This window comes from Lagenorhynchus albirostris, chromosome X (assembly GCF_949774975.1).
Source record: "Lagenorhynchus albirostris chromosome X, mLagAlb1.1, whole genome shotgun sequence".
Taxonomy (NCBI): Eukaryota; Metazoa; Chordata; class Mammalia; order Artiodactyla; family Delphinidae; genus Lagenorhynchus; species Lagenorhynchus albirostris.
Window position 1 is genome coordinate 95775240 of NC_083116.1, and position 17897 is coordinate 95793136.

Below are 17897 nucleotides of genomic sequence, written 5' to 3' on the forward strand. Positions count from 1 at the left end.
TCTCTGCAATCTGGTGGAGAGGGGGATTAAGAACAGTCAACACCCAGATATCTTAAATTACTGAACTTCAGAATGCATCTGTGACCACTTCAACCAGGTCACTTAAAAAGGGCAAGAAAAAAAGCCATCGGAACAAGTTTATGTCTAAGCATCAAGACATTGGATATTTTCAAACATAAGCCCTGCAAATCGTTTTTGGAAAAATATTATCTGATGTTGAAATTCATCTAAGAGATGGGAGGAACGAACCCAGGAACGCTTTAAAAGTGGGGAAATTATGAATTTATGTATTTAAATATCTACAGAAATGTTAATAAACTTGGGTTCATCTGCTAGAGTAGAAATAATCTCAAGAATTTAGGCAGTTCTTCCAGAGCAGTTTTCTTAAGTGTTCACTCCTCATAATTTACATAAAAGGGCCAGTGAACCACACTTAGAATCCAATTTCACTCTATTTGAACCACCTTCAGCCATTTGACTTTTTTCCGTCTAGCCATTCTAAGTCAACCTCTTTCCACGCTCTCGATTAAGTTGACTCAACTACCTTCCTATCTCCAAAATCAGTATAGCATATTATGCTCCAAAATTCTGCCCTACAAATTTAGGCTTGCTGCTCTGAAATTACAACTGATAAGCTCTGAAAATCTAACTATCCAGAACCAAGTATATCTTTACAATGCAAAAAAGTTCTTAATCATACTGTAAAATTAGAACTCAAAACTGCAACGAAAGGTGAATACATGTACTTTCACTAGGTGAAGACATACCAAATTGCCAACATTTGACCATTTTTGACCCCCCAAACCAGAATAACCGTTTCATTTGGTTCATCACAACTTGTTAGAAGTCATCCAGTTATGGCTCTTGTATCATCTCCTGTTAGCTGGCAGCAGCTGCCTGCAGCAATGTGTGTTAAAACAGGATGTCAGCAAATAAAACTAAAGGTAGAGGGCACACGCAGGCCATCTCTATCAACCTGACCCCAAATACATTATCACTAAGTACTTACCACACTTGTCAGATTACTAATACATTTGATTTTTACCCAATTCATTTTTCCACTGTTCAACCATCCTTTGGATCAAGTGCTTCCAAGAACAGAGATTCCCCCCCCCATAAATTTCAACCTATAATCAGTGAGGACCTTTTGGATTTCTATTAAAAAAATCCTTTTTTCACTGTACTCCAAACACACACCATCTTCATCATTTATTAAAATTGCACCAGAGTAATTCTGTATCCAAGAGGCACTTCAAAATCAGCACTGGATGGCAACCCAAAAAAATTACATCTTACAACTATTCAGGCAAGAGCACAACTTTATTTTCACCTCTAATAATAAACCACAATTGACAACAACAAAGGAGACTGTGCAGTTCAACTTTTTATTTTAATAAAATCAGAATATGCACAGCACATGCAGTGCTAGCATCTAAACTAATACAATAAGCAATTACTAAAGCTACAGTGACTTGAGGTTCAATCTTCACATTCAGCAAGTTTAAATCCACTCGTGATTTTTGAAACCTTATTTATTAACTGAAAATATTGCTTGCTGATAAAACTTGCTCAAATGCTAACGCTGAATGTACAAGTCACTGATTATGCCAATACAACAAAGATAACCACATGTTTGAGGATTGCAATGAGCCAGACATTCACTGAAAAAAAAAAATACACACAACGAAACAAAACTCACACAATATCTGAGAATCTGGACACTTCGTATCAGTGTTTTGAAGTGTTTCATTAATATCTTAAGACAAGTGTATCAAAACCTTGGCATGATTTAATTTAAAGTCGCCAATTTTATTTTTACTAACATCAGAAAGTTATGGCTACACTGCCAATGCCGGGTCTGCTTAATTTGACTTAAGAGTTTATTATGACTTAACATTAAAAGCTCACACTACCCCGAAATATATAATTTCACGCATACGGTGACATTCAACATTCAAGTGCCAGTGTTTTTGTACTGTCTTTTGGTCAAGTTTCTTTAAACTTTCAAAGAATCACTTTTAGGCTTACAAAAATAAATATTTGTCAAAATGTTCAATAAATATTACATAAAACTAGCAGCAAAAAGTATCTAGAAATCTGTCGTGTGCAAATAGTTTTCTTCCCAACTATCATTCCCATGGTCCCAAATAAATTTTAGAATCTAGTCCCATCCCCTTCCTAGACAAGCTGCGTTCAACAATCTCCAAGAGACAAAATAAGATTGGAAGTTTAAGGACACGCACACAAGACATATATATAAAATTCTCTGAATGTGCAATAAAAGAAGTACTTTGTAAAAAGTTATGGGCAAAATGTACAAGGGCCTAAACCTAGACTAATTGAAATAGCACCATAACAAATGACCTCAATACTGTCAAGTGCACCTACTTAATAAAAGTTTTAGAACAAGGCACAATACACTTGAAAATCTATTGCACTTTAGGAAATTTTTGCCATCTTCCTATGCCACTGTAAAAAGATTGAGCGTTTTGATCACCGCATTCTGGCCACAAAATTAGCACAGAATTCAAAGTGGCAGAGGCATTTTAGTGGTGGACAATGCTCATCTTTGGCCAGATTTAGCATAAACAGACTATAAATACAATGGAAACCTATGCAACTAAAACTGACTAAAACTGCACTGTATAGCAGAATTGACACCTTGTGCAGTTATGTACATATTTCCAACCTGTGTGATCTCAAAAGATTTCAGTTTGTTACTCTTCTGGAGCCATTTTTACAAAGTCTATATAGTAAGCCAGTTTAACATCTCAACGCAGCTTGAACAGAGTAATGTAAATCGGCATTGAAAATAAAGCCTGCTGCATTAATTCTTCCTGTTCATACCCTCTTGACCAAAAAACATCAACACTAGCATGCGTTATTAGACCAAAAATCATCCAGGGCCCTAAATGAGGGCTGGTCATTGCTGTGGTCAGCCATTCTACCATTTCAATTTCACTTATGGCAGGCATTTATAAAGTCTAAGTAGATGAATTCTCCTAAAAACCTATCTCAAGTTATCAGACCTTTATACTTTCCCTGTAATAGTATGCCCACATCTGGCTAGCTCATAATTAATGATCTGCCTAAACATTGAAAGAGGAATTGCTGTATTTACTTGCATTAACTTTGAAAACAGTGCTTTGAATGTATGCATGTATTCATACATCACCTCATCATGACTGGAATGGCTTGTTTAAAGACTATCAGGTTCTAAATACCTATCCAGGATAGAGTGAGCAAATCAGAACTTTAACTTAATACAGTTTGCCACATTAGAAACTAATTCCATTAATATGCTTCAAGACGTTTGTTGTTTGTTTTCCCCCAATCTGCAAGTATCAAAAAGCCCTAATGCAGGCTACCGCATAAGTTTTTTCCTTATAATATTTATGGATGAATCGATGATTCCTGTTAAGTTGTATCACACCTGTGTGCCAAGGTTTGATTTTAGCCCAAGTTCAGTAAATTTATTTTGTCAAAACAATTGGTATCTTGAGCATTACTGAGCCAACAGGACATCAAAATAAAAAGTTGTCTAAAGTTAAAGGCACAGTACATTAACAAACAAATGATCCTCAGTCACAAAATTATAAATGCAGTTTGGGATGGGGGTTGGGAGGGGAGTTAATCCAAACTACAGCAATGAAGTCTTCAAACCACCTTCTGAACAGGGCTGCTGATTGTTCCTTTCAACTCTTCATGTGACCTTGAGCTCCCTTAAAAAAAAAATTTCAGTGGAGAATCACAGCTGGTAATGTACTGCGAGTTCTTGAAGCTACACAAGGTATAGTCTGGCTAAGTTACATGTGGTTTCCATATTAGCTTGTTTGGCAGGGTGACCTACTGCAAAGCAGGTTCAGTTACCCCACCAGTCAACCCCCTGGGAGTTATAATTTCCTCCATATCCATCACTGTTGTAAAAGCCTCCATAGCCACCTAATGAAAGATTTAAAAAAGAGAAAAATTAATTAAGTCATCCACTGTTTAATACGATCTTTCCCTTCTTTAAGTATTTTGATGTAAAATTATAGAAAGCAAACTACAGGGCCGAACCTCCCAATATTTTTAATTATGCTTTGAAAAAGATGGAAAAGAAAAAAAACCCTTCCCAAAGATATGAGGTTAAAAATAAACATTACCTCCACCAAACCCTCTGCTGCTGCCATGGCCGCCTCCACCACTGCGGCTGCTGCTGGCGCGGCTGCTGCTGAAGCTGGAACTGCTGGCACCACTACTCTGTCGATAGTCTCTGGCACCAAATCCTCCACTGAATCTACTACTACAAGGACAAAATGTGTTAGTTCACATAAAGATGAAATTTCGACCACATAACCCAAATCTTGTTAAAACTTCCCAATGACCGATTTCTGATTTTCTAATTCAAACAATTCCACCCAGCCCTATCTTCCCTAATAGTGATTTTTAAAAGGCCTTAGCTATGAAAAGGCTCACATCAACTTAATGTCACTTAAATAACCTTGAAAAGTTAACCTTGGACATAGCACCCATCCCCATCATTATACACCATCTGTAACTCACCTTTTGGATCGTCCACGACTGCTACCCTTGTAGTGATGTTCATAAGCCATGTTTTCTAACCAAGATGGCACTTCTTGTTTAGCTTCAACAAGAAGATCCAACAAATCCTTGGTAATATTTACGTTCCTCTCATTAAAGAATGAGGTGGCAAGGCCTAAAACAGTTCCAAAAAGTACATAAATTAAGGTCTTCCATAAAGTAGCACAGTATTACTTTCATACTAGAGTATTAAGTAGAATACTAAAAAAAGAGGTAAGTATTTGCTATTTAACCAACTCAAAGTTCTTTGAACAAACCCTGACGTTTCCTGCCACTTCTGCTAAGATATATCTTAATCGCATTCCTTGAAAACAGGAGTTCTTCTAATAAGATCCTGAAAGTTCTTTGCTGCAAGAATCACACTGAAAACCAGAAACCACCACACCATCAAGTAATCACACACTTACCAAGGTTTCCTACACGTCCTGTACGGCCAATGCGATGTACATATTCTTCAATATCACTGGGCAAATCAAAATTGATAACATGTTTCACATTTGAAATGTCCAGTCCTCTTGCTGCTACCTAGAAAATAACTTCTGTTACATATGGTCCATTTAAAAGAAAGCAAATAGTTGAACATAGCGACCTTGAAAATAAGATTATATTATACATACTGCTGTAGCCACTAGAATCGGGCTTTTTCCTGAGCGGAACTGGTGAAGAGCCTCTTCTCTATCTCTCTGAGATCGGTCTCCATGGATACTCGTACAGGCATATCCTTCATGGTACAAGAAATCCTCTAGAGAATCTGCACCCTTTTTGGTCTCCACAAACACTAAGGTCAGTGAATCTTTGCCTAAAGTAAAATATTACAAGGTTTCTGTCACTAAGAGTGGCTTGGTTCTCTTTGCACTTAGTAAACTTGCAAATAGAGGCAATTAAAATAGACCGTTTTCAAGAGAATGTTTTGGATGAGGAGGAAAAGCAATAAAGGTGATCCAAATGGATTTATTACCTAAGCCACCAGAGTGATGCTAAAATTATACCTGTTGCATTTAGAAGGTCAAGCAGAAATGACCGTTTGTCTGACTCTTCCACCCAGACTACTTTCTGTGTGATGTTCTCAGAGGTAGAGCCAACTCTTCCTACGGCCAGAAAGATATACTCATCCAAGAAATCACGAGCAAGCATCTGAAAGAAAAAAAAATATTTTATTATCTATTGAGATAAATTCCTAAGTAAATAAGATTTGCAGCATCAAACAATACCTGTATTTCCTTCGGGAAGGTAGCACTAAACATCATAGTGTGGCGAACTCCCTTTGGTGGCATAGTATCTTGTTCAACGATTCTACGTATTTGAGGCTCAAACCCCATATCCAACATCCGATCAGCTTCATCTAACACCAAGTATCTGCCATGAAAAAAAAAATCCAGTTTAGAATTAGAGGAGAAAAGATAGTTTTAATATAGCTGTTTCTATAAGCACAATTAATTACTCATTCAGGTAGTTAAATTCCTCACACCACACAATTTGACTCATGTACGTGAGACAGAGCACAGGATCTTTGCCACTAAATAAATGGTCCAAGATAGTACACACCCAAATTAGCTCTTATACTTGACCCTGGTCCCAAAGTCTGGTCATTCTCAGACTACTAAAATGTCACTGATTTTTCAACATTAAAATTACAAAGAGCAAACTTTTTGGAAAAGCTGGAAGACTAAAATAAATCTCTTCTCCATCTTAAAATTTATGGACAAGTTCCAGGAAACTAATGGCCAGTAATTTTTTAAATTAATGCATTCCACACATTTAAAAATTAACATACTTGCAGAAGTCTAATCCAATCTTCCCTCTTTCCATCATATCCACTAGACGTCCTGGAGTGGCTACTAACAAGTGACATCCACGTTCTAAGTCTCGAATTTGCTGACCAATATCAGCACCACCATAAACCACGCAAGGACGAACTCTAGATCGGTATGAAAACTGTAAGCAAAGAAATTTTATCAACTTTAAGGCCAAGATTTTTACGTGGTCATAAAACACTGCATCAGAATCAATGAGAAAGCCGATAATCTCTGAAATGCATACTTACTTTCCTGGCTTCCTCATAGATCTGTACAGCCAATTCTCTAGTTGGTGCTAACACCAAGGAGATTGGGTATTGTTTGCGGCGCCCATACCTTCCATTTTCCTAAGAAATAATTTATAAGTTAAACTCTTAACATCCTTTTTTAAAGGTCCATTACACATAATTCCCTTCTGTAATTCACTGATTATACGTAAAAACTGTTTCTAATTATATAGGTTAGAATACAAGTCTTACTGTCATTTAGAAAGGTTTCTCAACAGCTACCTACAAGGTTCTACAATCATTTCCCATTTTATATAGAAATATTTACCTTCATGGCCCTCAAAGCCTCGCCTGGACCATCAGAATAAATCTGACTCAAGATGGGCAAGAGAAATGCTGCAGTTTTTCCAGACCCTGTTTAAAAGAAAACATATTCATTTAACCACAGAAAAACCTGCTTATTATTTTTGAATATATATTGGTAGATGACTTTTTAACTGCCCAACAACTTAATTAATTAGCAATTTTACTTTATTCCCAAATTAATTTTCTAAAAATTAATAGCTAATTTAAAAAATACCAAGTGACGACTTTGATCAATCTGTAATAGGAGTTAACAAACTAAGGCCCAACCTATATCCTTGTAAATAAAGCTTTACTGGAATATACCTGTGACCAATAATTTGACATATCATCTATGGCTGCCTTCATACAACAGCAGAGCTGAATAGTTGCAGAGACCACATGGTCCATAATCCAAAAAAATATTTTGTTCATTTACAGAAAATGTATACCAAACTCTGGTCACTCACAATGTACTGGTTAGTATTCACTTCTTCCCATTTGTGCAAAGAGCAGGAATTCTGTCTCAAAACTGGTGTCAATTTCAATTTCTAACACTTCCTTGTAGGTACTGTAAAATACTGATAACGTATAAAGGATGACATTCTCACTCTTCCATAGGGAAAGAAAGATACCAAATTATTCAAGTGCCATATATTTTTATTGGGAGAATCTTATCTCTCTTTCAAACTGGCCAAACTCACACAGATATAATAAAGCCTGTTCTCAACTGAGAAGCTGTAACTATCCCCATTCCCGAAAGATGGGAGGTTAAGGACCCTTCCCTTGGCCACATTCCCATGGATCACAAGCTATTCTCTAATCTTATCCTTCTTATCCCAGATACAATAATGTTATATAGTGCTAACTTTCCCACCACCGCAATCACAATAACCTATCCCTGTTGCACCAATATCAGGGTCATGACTTTCTATAGGCTATCCCCAAGACACCCTAATGGAAACACTAGAGGTAACACAGGATCCAAAGGGCTAAGACAAAAGAGATACCATCCAGCTACTCCTTATCTATATCAAAGTATACCAGTCAGGCTACAAACAGGACTCAAGCTTCCTCGTGAAACTTAGATACTCCATGCGTATTTTTTTGGTATTGGTTTTATGAGAGCAAGCAGAGTTAAGGTATTCTGGACAACTTTTTACTTTATCAAGTCTGCTTACCTGTTTGGGCACAAGCCATCAAGTCTCTCTTCTCTTTGATAATAGGAATAGCATGCTTTTGCACTGGAGTTGGACGAGTGTAGCGAGTAAGCTCAATGTTTCCCATAATAATTTCTCCCATCTCAAGATCACTGAACTGTCAAGAAATACATCAGGGTTAAATAGGTAGAAATACGACCTGGAGCCATTTTGCTTTATACAAATGCAATGGGGGAAAAAACCCTATCAACCAACTTGTACTTTAGTTTACAGCTGCTTTAAATAAAAGTTATCGTGTTACATTTTGAGGGGGAGGGGGGAAAAAACAACAACACCCCCTAAGCTTAACCTACACTGGAAAAGTTTTCAGTTCCTCCCATGTCTGACCCATTTTCTATTTCAAATATTAGTAATGGTAACATTGAACTCAATCTCCCCCTTTCCACAAACCAACGAGGCAGGCTTTTAGAGTAACTTTAAAAGATTGTTAACACAACGCAGGCATGGTCTATATAGGCCTTTAGGAAGCCCATCTCATCTTGATGTGCTGTGAAAATACTTACACTTCCCTCTGTCTTAAAGTATTTTGCTGTCAAGCAAAAATACTTACACTTTCAATGTGTGGAGGACAGTTGTTGCCTGTTGCCTCAACTGGAATGTCATCGTATTTTTCAAAGTTAATCCCGGTGTTGCCTCCAGAAAAAAGTTCTCTGCAATCAGAAGATCTATAAGTTTATTTGTTATAGTAGCCAATAAGGCTTCATCACAATTAACATACATTTCAAAAACTTACTGTTCCAAGCGTTCACTTGGCGGGAGTGGTTTTGACCAATCATCTTCATCTGATTTGTCACACCAGCGACTGTTTCCACCACGTTCATATTTTCCAAAGCCACCTCTCTCACCACGGCTGCCAATGCTGTCATAGTCACCTCGTCCACGATCATCAAACCTGAACAGCACAACCAATTAATCAGAATCTTATCATTTAACCATTATCAGATTCCTACCACTACTCTAGAACTGTGCCTAAAGAGAAGTTCATTATGGCTGATTTCAAGGATGTCAACAATCCAGTTCAGGCTTACTCTTACTTGACAAATAAGGTCCTCTAACCAGATTGTATCATTTACATAACTTTATTTTCTAAATTCAGTATTCTTCCTTATTCTTATTACACAGCCTACACAGGCCTCATACATGTTGAAACTGAATCACGTCTTTATACCTGAAACTAACAGAGTATTATAGATCAACTATAGTTCAATAAAAACAAACTACGCCTGGGAGGGGCGGGGGGGGGAGAATCAGTCTTATACACATGAAACCAGCATATAACTTACACCTTTAAATATTCTCATCCAAATATTTCTAGTGGTAGGGAAAAGAGGAAAGTATCACACCAAATATCAATTGTCCCAGTTATATCAGGATGCTACTTAAAGGACAATTCACCTGTGTGACAAACTTTGGATAAAAAGGTAGAAAATAATCCTTACCTGAATTAAGATGTTTTTAGTTTTAGGCCTGTTTTCGAAAAATCAGGACACAGAGGACTAACCACAGCTATTAGGCGCATGAGGTCAGTTCACCACACTTGTGTAATCAAAAATATAAGGTGTTTAAAAATTGTCATATAGAATATCCATGAAAATGTCAACCAAATTAGGCCATTCACTAAAACTCTTTTAAGTAGAATATGTAAAACTAGAGAAATATAAAAACAACTGATTTCATTACGCCAAAAGGAAAGTTCTTCTAATCTAATTCTTGAATAACAAGTTCAATTTAGTAGACCTCTTACAGTTAAAAAAATACATAAATACGATTAAACAGACAATACTTAACATCCAAGTAGGTGGTCTACTAAGGGGAAAAATATCATGCTTAATGGTCAGAGTACAAATTAAAGACCAATTTCTAAATTGCTGTATTGTACACGTAAAAAAGGCAAGAAAATAAGAGATCACTCACCTTCCCCTTGATCCACTTCCACGATCACTGAAGAAACTAGACTTCCCTCTTGAATCACTACGGCAACCAAAACTGCTGTATGCATCCTTATCTTTACTAGAACTCCACCCTGAACTGTCTTTATCATAGAATCCTTCAAAAGAAAAAAAACGCAAACCCATTTTATTATATTATTTAGAAAGTGACAACACTTTAAAACATGTTTCCGAATCTGAAACCCCCCACTGACTATCCCATCTCTGGACCAGAGGGACAATGGAAATATTCCTACCACGGCACTAGAATATACTGTGCACTAACCAAAGCAATTGACAGTCTGAAAATGTTCTGAATGAATACCACTTCTAAAAGGTCAATAGCTTTGCCTGTAACACAATTTTTACGGTATTGTTACATAACCATCACAATTTAACTTCCATTCATTTTATAGGTGAGTTTACTAGGAGTTACCATTATTTCAATGTCTCTTAGAAGTGACATTCATTTAAAACATTAAGAATGTCAGTTTACTTGGTTTAATACAGTATTTCTTAGTTTCAATAGTAAAAAGTTTTAAGAACAGCGCTCTGTTCTCATGAAGTACATACTACCAGATGAGAATTAGGAATATAATAGAAAAAAGGAAAATCCTCATCCCTACACAACTCAGTGTAGACAGGTTCCTAGGGTACAGCTATAAACATTCAGTAAGAGGGGATGACAAAGGTGTAAATTATCCCAACAGGTAGACGGTTTAAAGACAAGTAGAGGGTTTAACTAGCTTCAGTGACACTTTATTAAACAGTCAGAGATATAGTTTGTAAGTTAAGCTACTTTCCTTCCACCTCCTGCCTCTACCAGCCAGGTGATCAACAGTCTTGGCTACCAATAAAGAGCTGAATTAGATTTCTAAGATCTCTTTCAGCTCTAACTCCTATATGATACCGCCTCTCTCCCTGCTTTGATTCCTGTCATTGCAACAAAGGGAGAAAAGCACTAAATATACATGGGAGTCAATTTCAGCTAGTGCATTCTAAGGAATGAGAACCCATGACGATTAAGACTCTACAGTAAATAAAAACAATGATATGATAGCTAAGAAATTATAATACAGATTTTATATTCCATGTATTGCCAGGGACAGTGAAGCTAACACGGACTGCATATGGATATGGAGAAACGCCAGACAGCAAACCATGTGCTTCTGTGGACTCTCCACCCTTCCAATCCTGCCTTCTTTATCCAGTACCTTCCCTCTTCTTGACCTTGTTTTCCTGACCTTCCCCTTTTCCTCCAAATCTCAGATCACCTATTTTATGGAATACACAGCACCCAAACAATTGTCCCATAATATGAGCCATCTACTAGTTCTCTGTCACTTATTTACAAAGTTAACGGGAAAAGACCAGCCATTGTGATACCTTTTAGATAAGACCTTTCAAATGAAGCAGTTAAGGCAAGGAGATGAAGCCAGAGAATCACTCCCATCTATTGGGAGCGTGCCCAATGCTTGTTAACTATTCCCCAATAACCCCATCTTCATTTTGGCACCTCTGTAAGACAGAAATAACTGGGTTGTCATCACTATGCAGCAGTTTGGTTTACACAGTAATGGGTGCCCAATCACCTTTTTCAAATTGAAATCATGCTGTGAATGATTACAAACACAGGTTAAGCACAAGACTAGTGAAATCGTACAAAACCATGCCCTTGGCCTCAGAAGAGTTTGACGTAGGAAATGCAGTTTTCCACTGTCTGACATTAGATGAGTTTTTCCAAAATGAGTAAACCCTAATACCTGAAACAGTTCTGCCAGTAGCAGGTGGAGCACAATGTTTACAGACTTCTCCAGGTGTCTCATTTTCCCTAGGCTCCAACTTCTAAATGCAGCATGAATTAAGTATACCAAGTTGTTCAAAGAACTTACCTTTAGTAGCTTCTCTGTTCCTTAAGTGAGGAGGAATATAGCGCCCTTCTAAAAGAAATTAACGAAGTTAAAACTTCATATTCCATAAAACTTTAAGTTAAAGCTTTCTGGCCAAAATTTGTGCTATTAAAAAAGTCCTGGAAAGAAATTTTTTAAATCTATAGTCCTCCAGTCTGACTATGTAGTTGGAAATTGAGAAGTGGGGAAAAAAACAATCTACTTTTAAGGCTTCCCTGGTGGCGCAGTGGTTGAGAGTCTGCCTGCCGGTGCAGGGGACACGGGTTCGTGCCCCAGTCCGGGGGATCCCACATGCCGCGGAGCGGCTAGGCCCGTGAGCCATGGCCGCTGGACCTGCACGTCCGGAGCCTGTGCTCTGCAACGGGAGAGGCCGCGGCAGTGGAAGGTCCGCGTACCGCAAAAAATAAATAAATAAAAATAAATTTACTTTTATTTTAAATGGGTTACTGCTTTAATAAGTAGAATTTTAAAAGGGAAAGGAGAACAGGTTTGACTTGGAACCTAATAGTTGAAATCTACAAATACATAAATTTAACTTGTCACTAGTGGTTAATTTAATACAATATTTTAAAAGGCCTGCTATGATTTAAGAGAATTGTTACAAACTAACAAAAGAGTTACAACGTTAAGTATTACTACAACAACGTAACAAACATTAATAAATTATCTAACATGTAGCAGAAGTGTTACTGTAACAACCTAAAAGTAATAAACGTGTAACTAGCCACTAAAAGGCTTTTTTGTTTCTACCCTGGTTAAGTTCCAAGACATAAAATACATATGTAACATGGGAAAGTTGCAAGAGGGAGAATGATTTCAAGGAACTGAATTTTAATTCGAGACCTGCAGAGTTTAAGGGAAGTCAACTGTTTTTCTGTATGCACAAGAATACAGCCTAGACAATGGATGAGAATCAAAAGCAAATAATGTATATACCCACCAAGTAAAGACAACTTGCTTTAATCTGCAATTTAACTTTTTCACTTCTGGGTTGAATTATTAAAGATCTCTATTAGAACGGTTAAGTCCTAAATGATTCTTAGCATGCCAAATAAAGTGAAATTTAAAACAAATACCAAGTAACTGTGCCCAGTGAGGCCCTTCTTGCCTAAAAATGAAGACATGCCCTTTACTATGCAACAAAGAGAGCTTGAAGAAATGGTGCTTTCAGACCTTACATACAGCCGATACACATTTTTTCTTTTTGGTTAATAGGGTGGGAAGAGACCTGAGCTGAAGCAGGTCTATTGCCAATAATAAACCACCAAGATCCCATACACCTTAATACTAATCTCTACCAAGTATCCAAGAAACCCTTTTAAGGAAAAAAAAATTAAATAAAACTTCTATATCTAACTTCTTTTCAACAGAATACAACAATTCAGCATTTAAAACCCTAACCACCACCCCAAGATTCATTATGGCCTCGTTCTATTATTTTTTTAAAAAATATTTATTTGGCCTCACCAGGTCTTAGTTACAGCATGCGGGATCTTTAGTTGTGGCATGCAGGATCTAGTTCCCTGACCAGGGATCGAACCCAGGCCCCCTGCACTGGGAGCAGGGAGTCAACCACTGGGCCACCAGGGAAGTCCTAGCCTTGTTCTATTATTAAGTCTCATGTTCTTCATGGGAAAGGGATAGCTGTAGCTGATGAATGTGAATGTTCCCTTTATTCAGTTTAATTCTGGTAGATTCACTCTAATAGTGATATACACATTCCCATCACCTTTAAGCTGGGCTCAGGATTCATAATGGACATAATCAAACCCTTCTAGAGATAATTTGTGTTTTGTATAAGGTCCTTAATGATTGTTTTCATTCAAGAAAACTACTCTGTTTTGTTATCAAAAGACCACAACACAGGACTTCCACTGCAAGAGGCATGGGTTCCACCCCTGGTCAGGAAACTAAGATCCTGCATGCTGCGCAGCGCGGCCAAAACAAAACAAAACAACCCTCCCCAAACCCCCCCACAATGCTACCCACCTAATTCTTTACACAGTAAAGATTGGCAGGGAAATTCTTAAATTTTAAACAAATCCAATGAAATATTAAGGTATTAAAGCTCTAATACTCAAGTAACAGCATTGTAAATCAACCGTATTTCAATGAAATAATTTTTTTTTAAAAAGCCCTGATTATTCACAGTAAATCCATAAAATGTTTTACTTACTGCTGGCGGTACTTCCTCCACTCTGATTATCAGAAGAGTTCAGGTCTAGGCCAGCAAACTAGAAAAGAGTTATTAAACTTTGGTTAGCAGCCCATGTGCAGAAATATTACACTAAGAGAAAACTAGTCTTGCTCTCTAGCATTTACTAGCACTAGTTGTCCTGTCTGCCTCACCGGGGATGTGAAACTCTTAAGGAGAATGTGACTAAGAATGTGCTTCGAAGACAACTAAGTTGTAAGCAAATGCAAAATACTTTACTACAGTACTACTGTATATACTGCAGAAAGTACCACACCAAGATGGTGGTGCTATCCAGGAGAAACTGGGTCCAAATTTAACTCATTCATTCAAAATGAATCTTCCCTGTAACGTTTTCCATAGTGAAAGTTCAAGAAATTTAAATTATTTTAAAATGTCAAATAGTCATTGGATTCATTTTAGCTCCAAACATTTGGAGACAAATGTTTTCAATGCCACCAACTTTCTACTTGGAATTATTTTAAACCTACAAAGCACACCTGAAAAATGTCAGAACAAAAATTTTATCGACCATGTCATAGTTCCTTTATCCCTAAATACTGCACAAATATTTTAAATTAGGGTAGCACGCTTCAGAACAAAAATTAATATAACCACCACTTACTGAGCACTACTAAGCACAAACCTATGAAGTAGGTACCTACTTGTTCTCCCACTTTCACAGTTAAGTTCAGAACACTTCAGACATAAATGGCACAACTGGCATTTAGTGTCCCTAATGAGTAGGACACATTTTACTGCCTTTATCTCCACGTCTACCCGTCCCTTTACACGGGTAGCTCAAAGTCTCAACATTCTAAAAAAGAGATCTATCTTCATCGCATTCTGCAATAACAAACTATTTACAAGCAATAGGGGGAAAACTGTATGTGCCAAAAGCAGTTTCATTTTTTTAATGTACCCAGTCACAGCACTATTGCCACCTGTTTGCAAAGGTGATACGCTATACCATAACGTTTAAGTCCTCTGTTAAAAGCTCAAGGTTATACTGTCAAATTGCAAGCATCATCTGTGGAGGCACTGAAAATTGGAAGCAGATGCTAAACCTTGAAAAAAAAATGAGTTACGGTAAGGCAGCTCATTTCCTAATTTCTATCAGCAAAAACGCTATCATATTTTCTCTGCACTAGTTATCTCAGCAATTGACTGATACTTTAACGCACAATAATAGTAACAAACTTTCTTTTTGCACTTGTTGCCGTATGTTTTGTTATTAATTTTACACTTGGCAAACGCTAAATGCTACTGTAAACTGTTAGGATTACGTTATTGCAATTTTCTCAGTTGTGAATTAGCTTGCTGCTTAATTCTAACGACTCTGCATACTTTTACCAATTACTTCGATTACAAATTTCATTCCTACCTAGAATCTTAAATACAGCACTACCTACATGGTAAATGTTAAAACTGGGAATAGCCTATGCTCTTGATAACAGATTTTTTATGTCTCTGCTCCATTTAACATGACGCGTCAGCAATTTGGAGGATTCAAACTGATTCATTAATGGAAAAAATGCTCCCCCCAAAACAGGTCGTTAAGTCCTTAAAAACTTATTACACACGACTACATTAAAGTCTATTGACAATTCATTTGCGTCACTCGACTTCGTTTCAGAATTTCGGAGCTCGTGGTAGGCATAAGTTTACTTAAAGGCTACAAACATCGCACTGAAGAGCTTCTCTGAAGCGCGCTGCCACTGTTGCTGAGGGATGCAGACTTCCTGCCACCTCAGCCCAGAACCCCTCCTCTACCTCTAAACCCTTAGAAAAGGGCGTTCCGGTTAAGACGACAGACCCGGAGCCTCTGACCTATTTCAAAATTTTCAGTCCACAAGCAGCAACAAGTCAACAACAAAACTGTTTATTTCTCCCCAAGCCACATTCCGGGTGTTTTTCCCCTGGCCGAGTCCCTAATCAAACGCCCGCATCAAAGTGTCCTAACCCTGAGGACACTCGTACACTCCGTGGCACCCCCCACCCCCCAAAACGACGCGCGGCCCTGGACTAAATCGCCACACAGTGACTATGATGAGCATGTGAAGCGGGGCGGCCGCAAACCTCCCTGACGTCTCCCCACCGCCTTCAACCACGAACTCCAGAGCCCGGCGCCACCGCGACGCAGCGGCCCATTCTTCCCTCCCTCCCTCCCTCCCTTCCCCCCTCCCCCCTCCCCCCCCCTAATCTGCGTCACAAAACTTTCCACTCCGGAAACGCGGCCTCACGGGCCGTGGCTCCCGGCCTGCGGAAGCCGGGCTGGAGCGAAAAAGACCTGCGGAAGGAAGCCCGGGAGGAACATGATGCCCATCCATCCCCGTTTCCGGGCCCTCGGCGGCCCGGCCTCTCCCGCTCGTGGGCCGCAGCGCCGCCCAGCCACCCGACACCACACAAAGGAGGCCGCCGCCATTACCCCGCGCGAAGGCCACCCCCCGCGCCGCCCCCTCCCACATTCCAGGGCCGCGTTCCTCCTCCCGCTCACACGCGCGTACACACACACACACACACACACACACACACACACGCGCCAACGCCGCTCGGCTCTCTGACCGGAATCCGAGCCGCGCACGCTGCGAGAGCCGGAGCCCTCAGGACCAGAAAGGTTCCCATTCGTGAACCACCGCGCCGCGCCACCCTCCCCCCACCCACCCATGGGTCACTAGTCAGTCGAGGTTCGCGCGTGCGCGCCTCCGCGAGAGCGCGCGCCCCCTCCCCCTCCGCCCGCCTGCGCACGCACACACAAAAGCCGCCATTGTGCTCGGGCCGGGGACAATACCGCGAGCCAAGTAGGGGCCCCAGCGACAACCACAACTAGCATTCCTGTCACCTTCCCGTTCCCCCACAGCCCTGGGGCATTCACACTCGCCAGCCCGAGGGACCCAGCAAATGCGAACTGAGGATACCAGCTAGCACTGCGCCACAAACCATGTTAGGTCAGGGGAGGGAATTCATGCAGCAACAACCCTGGTAGGCTCCCTGCGGCTCACCTGCTGGTCCAGCCCGAGCGCATTTTCCACCGCCACATGACTCATCCCTGAAGAGTACCGAGAACTCGGAGTCTTCCGCTGCTGAGCTAATGTGTTTGGCTCACCGCAAAGGCCCTCTCACGGGAGAACTGCGGCTCTAAGGCGCACGACGCGGCCACGGATCTAATATACCCGCTGGAACGGCTGCTACGTCAGCACGTAAGACGTGTGCCCTCCCTCTCACACCCACACTCCTGCCGCCGCTACGACTTCTGCCTAGCTACTGCGCTCTCGTTTAGTCCTAACCTCGCGGGATTTCCTAGTCGGTCGCGTCCCCGGCTCGTCGTCCTACCTTGGCACTGAGAGCGCCAAATACTGTCCTAGTTCGCTTGAGTTCCACTTCCCCTGTCCTCCGCTATTACCCTAGCCGAGGTCTAGGAGGTCTCGAGATCTCGCGAGAATTCCTCGCCTCCCGCTTTCCGCCAGCTGGGATACCTTAAAATCTAATCCATGCCTTTTCCCTTTTTCTTTCCGTAACGTCCCCAGTGTTCGCTGTTCCATTGTTTCTTGGGAGCGCTCTCTCAGCCCCCCGGACTTGGAGATGTTGTGAGATTTCTCCAAACTAATTGGCCCTAGCGTTTTCGCGGGCAGACTCCCCGAAATCGGAGTTAGGCCGACAGACCCAAAGCCCAGGGGGCGGCGGGTCACGTGACTG

The 17897-nt window shown here is 39.9% G+C and overlaps 1 protein-coding gene across 4 annotated transcripts; it reads right to left on the reverse strand.

The window, feature by feature from the left end:
- Positions 1-1301: 1301 nt before the first annotated feature.
- Positions 1302-17361, reverse strand: DDX3X (DEAD-box helicase 3 X-linked). Of its 4 annotated transcripts, none has more exons than XM_060136841.1 (17): positions 17204-17361; positions 14184-14241; positions 11990-12037; positions 10084-10216; positions 8903-9061; positions 8720-8819; positions 8131-8266; positions 6936-7021; positions 6629-6727; positions 6359-6519; positions 5796-5940; positions 5574-5718; positions 5202-5383; positions 4992-5109; positions 4546-4699; positions 4146-4282; positions 1302-3942 (listed from the first exon to the last, which is right to left on the reverse strand). In XM_060136841.1, exons 1-17 carry the CDS (start codon positions 17246-17248, stop codon positions 3863-3865), a joined length of 1986 nt encoding a protein of 661 aa, XP_059992824.1. In that variant the 5' UTR covers positions 17249-17361; the 3' UTR covers positions 1302-3862. The 4 variants fall into 4 exon arrangements, with proteins under 4 accessions (XP_059992824.1, XP_059992823.1, XP_059992822.1 ...); XM_060136840.1 differs by having other exon boundaries at positions 4146-4285; XM_060136839.1 differs by having other exon boundaries at positions 8720-8834.
- Positions 17362-17897: the final 536 nt, after the last annotated feature.

Coding starts and splice junctions, on each gene's coding strand:
- DDX3X (XM_060136838.1), bottom strand. CDS start 17,248: ATGAGTCATGTGGCGGTGGAAAATGCGCTCGGGCTGGACCAGCAG. Junction 7,022..8,130: donor GATGGCTTGTGCCCAAACAG/GTAAGCAGACTT, acceptor TCTTTTAAACAG/GGTCTGGAAAAACTGCAGCA. Junction 6,728..6,935: donor AGGCTTTGAGGGCCATGAAG/GTAAATATTTCT, acceptor ATTATTTCTTAG/GAAAATGGAAGGTATGGGCG.